The sequence below is a fragment of the Papilio xuthus genome, unplaced genomic scaffold, assembly GCF_000836235.2.
Source record: "Papilio xuthus unplaced genomic scaffold, Pxut_1.1 DF826949.1, whole genome shotgun sequence".
In the NCBI taxonomy this organism is placed as follows: Eukaryota; Metazoa; Arthropoda; class Insecta; order Lepidoptera; family Papilionidae; genus Papilio; species Papilio xuthus.
Genome location: NW_013531700.1, coordinates 6,065,970 through 6,078,563, shown reverse-complemented (window position 1 = coordinate 6,078,563; position 12,594 = coordinate 6,065,970). Strand labels below are relative to the sequence as shown.

At 38.0% G+C, this 12,594-nt stretch overlaps 1 protein-coding gene across 1 annotated transcript in view; it reads left to right on the top strand.

Moving 5' to 3' along the window:
* gas2 (growth arrest-specific protein 2) overlaps positions 1-12,594 on the top strand; it is a 26,746-nt gene that overhangs the window by 12,392 nt on the left and 1,760 nt on the right. The window contains exons 3-8 of the mRNA XM_013315964.1: positions 4,790-5,197; positions 10,771-10,895; positions 11,476-11,617; positions 11,754-11,976; positions 12,127-12,186; positions 12,501-12,519. Coding sequence (XP_013171418.1) covers positions 4,810-5,197; positions 10,771-10,895; positions 11,476-11,617; positions 11,754-11,976; positions 12,127-12,186; positions 12,501-12,519 — 957 coding nt within the window. The 5' untranslated portion in view covers positions 4,790-4,809. The remainder of the gene's footprint in view (positions 1-4,789; positions 5,198-10,770; positions 10,896-11,475; positions 11,618-11,753; positions 11,977-12,126; positions 12,187-12,500; positions 12,520-12,594) is intronic.

Genomic DNA, 12,594 nt, shown 5'->3' with positions numbered 1-12,594 from the left:
CGTAAATAATAATTTTACGGCACAAATGTTCCACTTTATGCTTATTTAATAGCAGTTACTTTATAAGTCAATATAAATGATGAATTATATTTTATTAAAACTAAAACTTACGGTTTAAAATTACTGAAGTGTTTGAACATGATTGTGATGCCATGAAAAACAGCAAATTTGAAATGGATCTGGTAAAAAGAAACTTAATTGAGTAAAGCTCCATAATTTAATGTGTTAATATATACAAATATATATAGAAATAAAATAGAAATTCTACACACATTGGTCTTTTGACAAAGGATTAAGTAGCCATAACTTGATTGGGCGCAGCGCCGTTAATTTCTAGTTAACCTTTATGCTGGGACAACTATATTTCTATTACAAAGAGGCAGTAGATATGAACGAGTGCTTGCAGATCGACAGTTAGTGGCCCACGCAGATCCATTCAGAAGAACAGGTCTGCAGCGCTGCTCAGCGGAACAGGTCTGATGCGACGCCGACGTGACAATGAACTCACTACGTCATTGACTGAACACAGGATTATCTGTCTGCTATACTGAGATTTGATGTGACTGTGTGGAAATAATACATGCATTCTCAAATTGAACCATGTAACTTAACTATTGGACCTATTTATTATAAAAAATGCTTATGCCATACGTTTTACTTATTCTTGTATGTTCTTCTTTAAGTAAGTTTTTCTTTTATGTTCTTTACTATTCTCATATTTTACGGCTCATTGAAAAAAAAAACGTTTTCCTTTTCTTTTGAATAAATGAATTTCTTTCCTTCTTTCTATTAAGCTACATTATCACGGAATAACATAAGTTATATTTTTTTAATTCCGCGCAGACGAAATCGCGGCTAAAACCTAGTATTTTATAAGGAAGCCTTTAATCAATAATTCATCGGGATACAATATCGAAAGGTGCGTAGCGCGTTACACCATTGAGTGCGCTGGCCGGCTCAATGAACACGACGCGGCAGCAGGGCGCGTCTTCCGCCCCGCCCCCACCCCCACACCACGCCACAAGTCACAGGAGATCAATAACAAATATATACTAATCAAAATCATTACTACATTGCAACAAAAGTTACATGCTTTAACTTGTATTTGGCTATTCATTTTAATCAATCATTTTTGTAGTGAAAAAGTTAGCAGAAATTTATAAGTCGCTTTTACTTATTTAGCACTTTATAAAATTGTAATTTTAATAACGCATAATAAATAAATTCGTACATTCCATTCAAAGACAACAACGACCGACTTCTCGCTCATAACTTGCACCACACTTTGTTCCAGTGTAGTATTGTAAATAGAACACACTACGTAGAACATCTGGTCAAGGGAAACTAACAACTATCAATTTGATTTTAAAGTCCACATCGGCTGCATATAAAAGTATGTCACCGTGTGTTTACACTTTACGCTCGTATCAGATTTTTTCCACGGAAGCGCGCGACGCGACTGTAACCAGAAACGAAAGCTTTGCTTTTGTTATTCTTAATATTTACAGAGACCGAGTTTCAACACGTTTACGTTGAGGCAGGCCTAGTACACCACACTTGCCTACTCGCCATATTGTTAATCCCAATCCTTCTTTTGGGCAGGATTCAAGTTAATTGACATTTTACAGAATTCTTAAATAAAGTCACCTTATCCGGTAACTAAGTAGTAACAATATCCGTGTAGCTATTTCCGTGCCTCTAAACAAACGTAACGAAATGTGAGAGAGGAAAGGAAAGCGAAGTGGTTTGCGGTGGCCGTAAACAGGCCGGCCAGAGGTGTGCGGGCTGCGGCTTCCTGCCTTGGGAAACGCAGTTTCTCGCAACACGAGGTAACTTGCGGGTGGTCAGAGTTGAAAATAACCCGTGTTTATAACCTATTGAGAGCCGAAGCCGCAACATGATTCATCGAAGTTAACATAAATAGTTAACAATCGAGTGACCGGTTCCCGGGTCAACAACACAGTAATTGGCCACTCATCTATTAAGGTTGTTGTCGGCGATTGCGGCGGCCGTTCTCTTGTTGCTGTCAATTGATTTTAGCTCCTGTTGTCCTGTGACTTGTGTCCGCAGGTCAGGAGTTGGTGTTGCTGACGTCACCAACATAGGATTGGCACCTACAATGCATTGCAACATTTTTAAAATAATTGCGTAAGATAATAACAATTCTACTTCTTACTCCTATTATTGATTGATGTGAGGCAATGGTTAGCCAGTTTTAAAAAAACAAGACACAACGGTGTTTACAAATAATTATAGTTTTAGTCATAATAAAATTAAAGTGGCGGCATTCCTGTGGGCTAAAACTTTGTCCACATTATCAAGTGGACACTTATAAGAAGGTGACATATCCGCTAACAATGTGGCACGCGACGTGATGTGCTGATAAACAAGGATTTATTGTTAGAGTGAGCTACAGCGGCGGCACGCGGCGCTGGCTGGAATGCAATTATCCAATTAAAGAGTCTAGCACCGAGCAGCTGAGGGAGCAACGCTCTCCTGCGACCCCACACGTAGAGAACTCCCTTCAGTATTGTACTGAGGAAAACTGGACAATAACTATTTTATCGAGACTTAAACTAGAGCGGGTTAGTGACGAGACGTAATCGAGAGTCCAAACTACTGTTCTATGTTCATAAAATACGCGAGTGTGATAAAAATAAAATACTATAGATTTGAACTAAACGTTTATGAGAAGAGCGGGAATGAAAAAAAATCGCTTATCGTGAACTAGTTTCTGAACGAAACGTTGTGCATTTTTCCATCGCGTGGTGCTTCCACATAAATTAGTTTTCTCCCCACCCTATGGAAGTTATTTGAAAACTTACAAATGCATTGTAATATTCGTTAAAAGGGAAAACGTCGAATAACGTTCGTTCCGAACGATCCGATATGACGACAGTGGGCTATGCGGTGCCGGCTCGTCCCACCATGTTTTTTATCCACTTCGCTAGTTCAAGGCACTGAAAGACACGCGATGCAAAGTAAGTTGCTTGAGCATGCAATATTTGAGACATTCAAGTAAGAATTAGGGAAAAAAGCCATAAATTATTCATGTATTTATGTTACTAACAATAAAATTGGCAATTGATTGATATTCTTTCAATAAATTACTATTATTGAGGCATCAGAACGAGGAGTTTGACCAAAAAATTAATCTCATGATATGATTTTGTTGTGGACCTAAGACTTTATGCATTTTGAAACTATTGCTGGTTTCAGGAAAAACTTTTACATGTATATCTAACTACATACCAAAGCTTGTATTTTACATAATCACGAATCGCGATAAGAATCTTGCGCGTACGCGATTGTCTCCCACTCGCGAACTTCGCACGAGAGGCACAAAGCCGCCGCCGCATAGAGTGCCGCACGGGATGTTTGATGTCGCCGCCCCGCACTCATCCTGCGCCAGTTCAAGGCTTCGTCTCCACGCGTGATCTACTAAAGTTGTTTTACGTCCATAAGTGGATATGAAAGGAGCCCGGATGGCGGCAGTAGGAAAATATCTTTTGTTTACTTTACAATCAGATTCTGCAAGCATACTGGAAAGGCATAATATAACTAGCCATTTTATTAATTCTTGGCTCATAAAGTGCGCGTCCTACACATTTTATTCTAAATGTAACTTGTCTTTCATTCAAACAAAAAATGTTGTACTTTGATAAAACGTGGTCGTACTTTGTTTCTCACTAAGCGGGATCCAGTTGGAGCGTAATAACGATAATCCGTATTGCACAAGTACCACATGATTTCTAACATAAAATATTCCCCACACGCCACAACGCGACAACGGGAGGAAAGCGACATCGAACCCGCACATCTGCGGAGAAAGTCGCAGCCGCAACACGTGTGGCCTCGCCTTATGTAATGTTGGAATTGTTTTAGATTGTGTTGTATCATGTGTGACTTAATCGTGGCTAAGAATGCCACTAGAAGGACTTAATGTATGACTGGATATTCAACTGGAACTTTATCATTAAGTCTGGCTTAAAAGTAAAAAAAAATATAGGCGTAATTAAATATGTAGGTACATGAACATGACTCGGCTAAAGTGAATATGTTAAAGAGACGAATGATAATTATATGAGTAGGTATGACTTAACAAAAAACTGATTTCCGATAGCGATGATGCCTTATGTGCTACAAGCACACGTAATAAATGCCTTTTGTAAAAACTTAATTGCGCCACGAACATTGTCGATGTTCAAAATCCGCGTCGCTTTTGTATTATAATTATAATGTAAAACAACCTTCGAAGTATTGCGTTCGGAAGGAAGGAACACATCGTCTCTTGCATGCAAATTACGTCTCGAAAGTTAAGAATTAAAGGGCAAGTGGAGCGCAACAGTGTCCCCGTAAATGCTCTTAACAATTTTACATACGAGTACATACTCTGCCCGAAGGGAATTGATGCGTAGATAGTGACTGCGCCCATTTATCTTGGGAAGGGCCTCACATGTCGCCACGAAGGTCGGCCCCATAGACTTTACTTTTAAACAGATGACGCATAAATAATGCCGCTTTAATTTTAACAAGACTTACTTAAATGGTGAGCCAACAGTTCGATAATGAACAGAGTTATTGGTTGGACACTTAATTTTTATGTAAATAATGCAAAATACTTTGACAATTTTATTTTTCAAATACCTTTTAAAAAGCTAAGTTGAAATGAGCATCCCTGAACAATGAAGCCACTAATTACCGAGCTCATTACACTGATGCCCTCAATTACGTAACTAGAGACATTACAATGTATTGGACAGGTAGTGACCAGAGTGTCGTGTTACAGATCGCTTGGCCGGCTCGGGCATGGCGTACTACCGCTGCGGGCCGACGGCCATCGGCAGCCGTGCCTCCTGGTCGGTGACGTCGCCCACCGACCAGAACACCTTCGAGCGCCCGCTCAGCGGGAACTTCGACAGAATCTTCAACGCGTTCGAACGAACCAACGCGTTCGAGTACGTGCGCAGTACTTTTGAGGGTGGGACGGAGGTGGTGGAAGAGCGGGGTGCGGGACGGGCTGAGGCGATGGTGCGGCGTGTGAGCAGCAGCTATGAACGCGCCGACTGCGCGCTGGCAGCGCAGACTCCCTCCGCAGCAGATGAGGACTACTACAGAGAGAAGATCCTGTACTCGCAGGCGAGGCAGCTCTTCCCGCTGCAGGAGGACCTCGCTGACTGGATTAATAAGACTATCGGTGAGTTTGATTATTTACATTTTGTATTAGAAACTAGAGCATCACTACAATTCTAACTTTATTATTATACAATAACCGTCCAGTGTTCATCTCTCCTCAAATTCAGCATCCCAATTGATATACTAAACAAATAGTATATTTGGTAATGCTTTAGAGTGAATCGAATTATATTTAGCGGTCAACTTAAAAACAAGGTCAAAGATGTACAGAATGCAAGCGACGCATTGCGGCGACCAGGACGACCCACATCCACATCTCATGAATGTTCTCAAACTCTCAATACAGCGGCTCCGAGTCAAACAAGCTTTATTAATTAACGAGCAAAACTAACTTGCTGTACTTCTCCATTTAAATTCCAATCTTTAGTACTATTTCTAGGTATAAAACACACCTAAGTGTGCACTTAATAATTACGTCAAAGTCATGATATTCCTAGAAGTCTAATTACTTTTCCACACCTTTATTTTATATTAATTTAACACATTTTGTAATTAAAATATCATTCAAAGAACTCATTTTATGTAGTTATATGTAATGTGTTACCGCAACGTGTTAGCTGTTACTCATCAACTAATACGTACTCATTTAATTTTGTTATTAAGTTTTGGTCATAAATCTATTAAAATTTATTAGAAATGAGTCGATATCACCAGCATCAGTCATTTCTTTTTCTATTATATTGAAAATGTTAGAAATATTAGTTATCTGTCGTTTAAAAGTATTAATAAATAATCGGATTATTATATTGTTGTTAAATTCTTGAATACGTTCAAATAATAAACATGTTCAAAGTAATAACTTTCCAGCTTTAACCTTGTTTTATAAACATCTTTTAAAAATAAAATCGACAAAAGGACACAAACTTTCGCTAACTACGATAAGTATACTATAAAACCCTTTTCAATAAAAAACGAATCTTATCGCTTGAAATTATGTGGAAGGTAAAATAAATGTAACGATGGAATAAGCGAACTGATTTTATCAAAGCACTAAAGTTTTTATTAAAGTTGTTATTCTTTATTTATTTAACGTAAAAAAATATAATCAGAAAAAAAAATAACAATTTCATTTCACTCAAAAATAAAATTCGTGTTGAAGAACTAGCGTATTAGTTAAATAGGTGACAAAAAGTGGATCTTCACGTGTAGATAATAGAGCAGTAAATCTAACATTATTATAAGACCGCTGATTTGTATGTCCGGCGTCTCTAGCTGTCTGTCAGAGCTGGTTAATGTGCACGATGAATTCCCGAGCGACGCCCACACGATTGTTACACAAGGCAACAACAACGCACGTGTGGTGTGACGCGGATAATTGGTAAATACAACCTTTGTGCAGACAGTCAGCCAGTCAGCGAGTCAGCCAGCCCGGCCGCAGGGCCACACCGGAGCGGCTAGGGTCACCATACCGACTTAATTTTCCATTGACTTTAATTGAGACATTATACTGACCTGACTTTGTACCATACAATTTTATCTATAGTTGAAAAATTATAAAGCCTTCTATAGAATGTTGAATTTGTTATAGAAATACAAAAAAATATTCGCATATAAATAAACCGAATTCCCTCTTTTGCAGTAAAGGGTAACCATAATACGAAATAGGAATAATATTATGATTTTTAAAGTAGATGAATGTTTCTTTGTTGTAAAATAATTCGTAGACTTTCCGTGTTATTACAAAATCATAGTACGCGTAGGCATAGTGTCGCAAGCGCCGGCGCCTAAACTCGGTCACGTTCAGTCACTATTCATTAAGCTGATCCATACTAAATTTACACAAATGTTATCATTAATATATTGTTAGCCTAGATGTAGGGATTACTTCGACGTAGTTAAGGATTTACTAGGTTGTCAATTACAAACATATCCGCAATATAACATATGTTAAAATCCGCACCTTCCCACGTTACTTTATGCTCGTTACTATATGAATTATCTTCCTGGAAGAAATCTTGACAATTAGCCGTTTTATCGACCACATGGCGTCTCATGCCCCACCTGGTGAGAACAGGTTCGCACAAAAATTAGGAACTTGATACGATTCTCAATTTTTTTAAATTAAAATTATTTTCGGTAAAATGCATGATTCTTTTGTTCATTATCGCTGAGATAGATTTTATAATAATTCTTAAATATAACAATATGATAATTTACCAACAGTTGCTGAAAATAGTCAGGCGGATTTCTACAGCAAATATTTGTGTAACAGCGACATAAATACATTACATCAAAGAAACATATAATATTAATGTAACTACCAATCGTATAATATCTACTAAGGAAAGTGCAGCGCACAAAACTCTGTCACGACAACGGCATTACCCTGCCGTCTCCCGCGCAAATATACGTCTCTCTTCTACATTGCTCTTACTCCTGCCGTTCCAAAACATATCTAATGCATATCACAATAAATGTCACAATTGCAGATAAATACATTATTTTCTCTATTAAAATACGGAGACGGGCAAATAGCGTGTCTACTGTTATTCAGTTTAGTTACCATTTAATAACATTTAAATTCATACTAAATCTAACACTTAACAACTATGAGTGGATCAGTTAACTGTTATTTTAGACTAAACAGTTATAAACCTTTATACTTCATAAAACAATGAATAGTATGCAAGCAATCGGCACGTCTCGTGGCGGTCAGTTGTCCAGCTTTGGTGCGCTGAGTCAGCGGGTCCACCTCAGGCCTCGGCGGGCTTCGTTGACTGCTACACCGGCCGCCGGTACAGCTACACTACCGCTGCTCTTTGCATTATGAATATCTAATGTTACTACTGTACAAAGAGCAAGCGGTCGCGAGTTTTTTTTACAAACAATATTGAAAATGACTGCAATGGTTAAAAATGATACTAGAAATCAGAACTTAAAGCGTACATCTACATTTATTGTTCTGACTTTTAATTTCTTATCGATTAATGTCGTAGTAATAGTTAAATTTCAAAACTATTATAACGCTATATTTTTTATCTTGCACCACAAGTCTCGCGGCGGGCTTAAGTTTTATTATAATTCGTAAACAAAGCCTGCCCCTCTCCCCTCTCCCCTCTCGGACACTGGGGACGTATTGACACGTACACAAGCCTTTTCATTTAAACAAACCGTTATCCTCCCGACAACCGTACCGTGTACATATTAAAAATGCAAATATTATTCACACATTGATTAAGAGTCCCTCTATTCTCATATGAACTTAAAGATATACATACATATGTTATATAAAACTTCAGTTTTGTATATAAAATTGATTCGCAAAATAAATGATGCAGAGCACGTTTAACAACTTGTGGCCTCTCATGAAAATATCCCGAACTGGTTGCTGTTGCGAAGGCTGACCGCTCGCGGGACCACCAGCGCAGTGAGCGCGGCACAGCCTGGCAGACACAAAGACTCTACTTTAATTACAAGGGTGCATAAGTTAATGCTCAAGAAGGTCGAAAGATTTCGTAATATTTAACCGTCATCGATAATTCAAAACGATTTACTTCATTTGTAAATCTTATTAAACTAGTTCAAATAATCTATGAGTTACAATATTTGTACATTGTCTTGTGCATATAGAATCAGTAACAATTCATCGACAGCTCTCGTCACAACAATATATTATTTGTATAACATATTATTGCATCGATTCGTAACATCTATTGTATAAAAACTGCACCTGTGCTGTATCTAAACAAAAATAAATTGCCTGCCTGTCTTAACAAATATGGATATAAGCTAAGTTATGTAAAAGAAAATCAAGACAAAAATTGTCAATACAAGGAAATGAAAAATAAGCTTCGTATCCTGAGTGAAAAGTAAAGAAAGAGATATTTATAGAAAAGATTCAGGTATTTAATTCTAAAATAGAGTATCGATAACTTTGTGTGGCACATCACTAGTTGGAGTTGTTTGTTTATTCATTGAGTGTAATTATGTCCAAATGCGGTGTGTTGTGGTGTGAGTACTGGTCGCTTTAAGTGATATCAGAGGAGATGAAGGGCAGAGGTCAGGCGCGAAAGCACGGCTCGTGGGATATCACAAGCGTTATATCCCTTGACAAATAATTAATTTCACTATTGTAGTAAAATACTGTTCATAGTAGAAACAAATTAGTTAATAATTACTACCACTGAAATGGAAACCTGATAAAATATATTTATAAATCGACTAATTTCCGAAACACACTGCAAATGTATTTATTACTTACCAATGTGTAAATTAATACTTTGTTTCAATAAGTATGTTGAAATGTATAAAATGTTTTAAATAAAATTAATCTATTAGAATGCTATCAGAGCAAACGAGTCGAGGGCTTCATACAACACCGCGCCTATCGATTTGATTAGTTCAGTAAACATCGTTAGTGCGTGTACAATTTCACGGTGTGGTGGCGAGGGCGCAGCGCTGCCCACCCCAAATGTGCAGTGCGCGGTTATATACGGTCAGCGAACTTGGTGAGCTGCACTGATGATTAGGCCAATTTAAATATACTGTTCTGGAAAGCTTATTTATGAAGTTAGATTTATTTACTTACTTAGTGCTTTGCTAACAAGTTTTAAGTTCTTTACGACTAATAAGATATGTGTACACATTTTTAGGGACGATAAAGTGACTTTAATAAAAGTGAAGAGAGACAAGTAAACAGTAATGGTTTACTTGTATATGTTTCAAAATATAGATACAGTTTGAGCTAAACAAAAAATTTTCCTTGTCCACATCCTTATTGGATTAAATCCAATTGAGTGGCAACCAAATAAATCTATCGTTTACCGTTTGATTTATGTTATGTGTTGGATGTGTTGAGAGACCGTGGGCCTGATGAATGTCCGACTCTGACCCACCTCACTACACATTCTTGTTTGCATTGAATTTTATCTGCACACTTCAAGATATCTCTATAAATATAATATAAATACACTACAATATACTTCTGTTTTATCTCTTCTAACTTGCTCAATATTAAGTATCGTATTAAAGAAAATAATCAGATTTTTCACATAATTAATATGTGCATTATCACTGCATAGTTTATCAATATTTTATCTTGTAGATACTAAATTTAATATTATCCATAAAACAGTAGTTAATGATTTGCCTCATCTTCGATAGACTTTGTTTTCTCTAGAAATAATAAAAACCACTAGATATCTCTTAAAAATAATCACGTATTGTCTGATCTGTGATAATACTTTAGTATGCGTATGAAGTGCTCCAGTAGTTGACACGTGCGACGAATTATCGTCCGAGTTTATTTAAACTAATGTAGATTTACAGGTTACCGGGACATGTTTTAATATACATAAAGCTGCGGGCATAGTTTAATGATTATAAAAAACAATGCAAAGTATCGTAGCTTATTTTGGCCTAAATTAATACGTATTATGTTTTTAAACGATTTCCGCCGACGATATGTTTCAAATATCAAACATTTATATACCTGATAAGCGTAACGCAGAAATAAACCTACATTCTTTAAAGTTTTATGACTGTTACTAACTATAATAAGTGAAAATGTACCGAATAAATACTGACGTGTCGTAATTTAGAAGACTAATTGAAAATGTTGCTATTGTTTTTAAGGCACAACGTACCTGACCGGGGAGAACTTCCTGGAGGCGCTGGACAACGGCGCCGAGCTGTGTCAGCTGGCGGCCGTCATACAGCAGCGCGCTAGGGAGGCACTCGACCAGGGCCTAGTTGTCGGGGTGAGTTAATCTGCCGCGATTCCGGCACTATGAATAATGCTTAATAGATAGTCTTCCTAAAGCATTCTGTTAGGATTTTTCTATTCTGTTTATACTTGTTAGTGGTAAGTTACATCAAATCAAATCAAGAACATTTAGCTATTTCCAGAAAGTAAACGAACGGGTCTATTATTAGAGCAATGATTCAAGAATCCATTATCTTTCAGTAGCGCATTGTGTTGAGTGATTACAAACAAATGATAGTGATGTGGCGTGTATGTGGCATGCCTTCAGCCGGCTGTAAATAGCCCGCTCCTGTCACCTGGACATTGGCCAGTATTCCGTTTATGTCCCTTTATTTATTTTCATTTTGTTGTTAGTTGTGCGCCGACTTTTACAAACTCCCACAGTAATAACTGTTAGCATTTGTTATTGTAATACAGCATTTTGTAATATTTTAAACAAATCTTATTTACTCAAACTGAACATTTAAAGGTCGTACAGGACACCTCCCATGCACGGCACTTCAGACTGTAAGTGCTGTTATTAACGTAGTCTATGTAAGGGAACTGTGTTGATATGTGCTGTGTGCTTTGTTCAGCCAGTGCCGCAGCTGCGCGGACGCTGCTGGCAGCGCGCGGCGCGGCGCAGCTTCTTCAGCCGCGACAACGCCGACAACTTCCTCACCTTCTGCCGCGACCTCGGCGTCCATGAGAACCTGCTCTTCGAGAGCGATGACCTGGGTAAAGCGCTCTTTGTTTTACGGCTCTAGAATCGGAATATAATAATTCAAAACACTTTCTGAAAGACGTTACTCTACCACAATTTGCATAGTTCACCCTAAGTGTGATATCTAATGTGTTGCGTGCATGTATGCAGTGCTGCACAACCAGCCACGGCAAGTGGTGCTGTGCCTTTTGGAAGTGGCGCGGTTGGCGACGCGTTACCGGCTGGAACCCCCAGGCCTGGTGCAGCTGGAGCGGGAAATCGCGCAGGAGGAGCGCGACTCCGGCCTCGACTCTGCCATGTCCACAGCTGCCTGGCAGTTCCGCGATCTCACGCCGCCGCCGCACGACGCACAGACCGAGGAGACACGACACAAGTCAGTATTACTTTCTCTACTTTCATGAACCATGTTTACAAAATGCGTATAACTAACAAAGTGTCATCATCCTGTAAATTGGAACTGGAACGTGTATTTTGGAGGTTTAAGTTACACACAATGTTTGTTTGATCATTACACGCTGCTTAGAGAGACTGATCAGTGCCGAAGCGAGGCCGAGCCCAGGCCGCCGCCCCGGCACGCGGACTCGTAAGTTATTCACTGGTTTACACATGTATCAAAAGGGTATAAAATATCTTTCAAAATATTTATTTATTTATTTATTTATTTATTTATTTACATGGAAAACTTACAGCTATAATAATCTTATTAACTATAGACTAGACAACTGAGAGCCAATGACAAGTCTTCACTTATAACAATATTATATCTATAATGAGCAAACAAACAAGTATCGCAACTATTAAACTATAGTAATATATAACAATGTGGTTAAAAACTAAATTATAGTAGAACATTAATATTAGTAGTAGCAGTTCACTTATATATTTTATTTGAAAAAGTCTAGTGCTAGGCACCTTCGTGCCGAGGATACACTCATAATAAATGGATCGAAATCATATTTGTTGCAGATTTTGTTAAATTTTCCAATTGCAC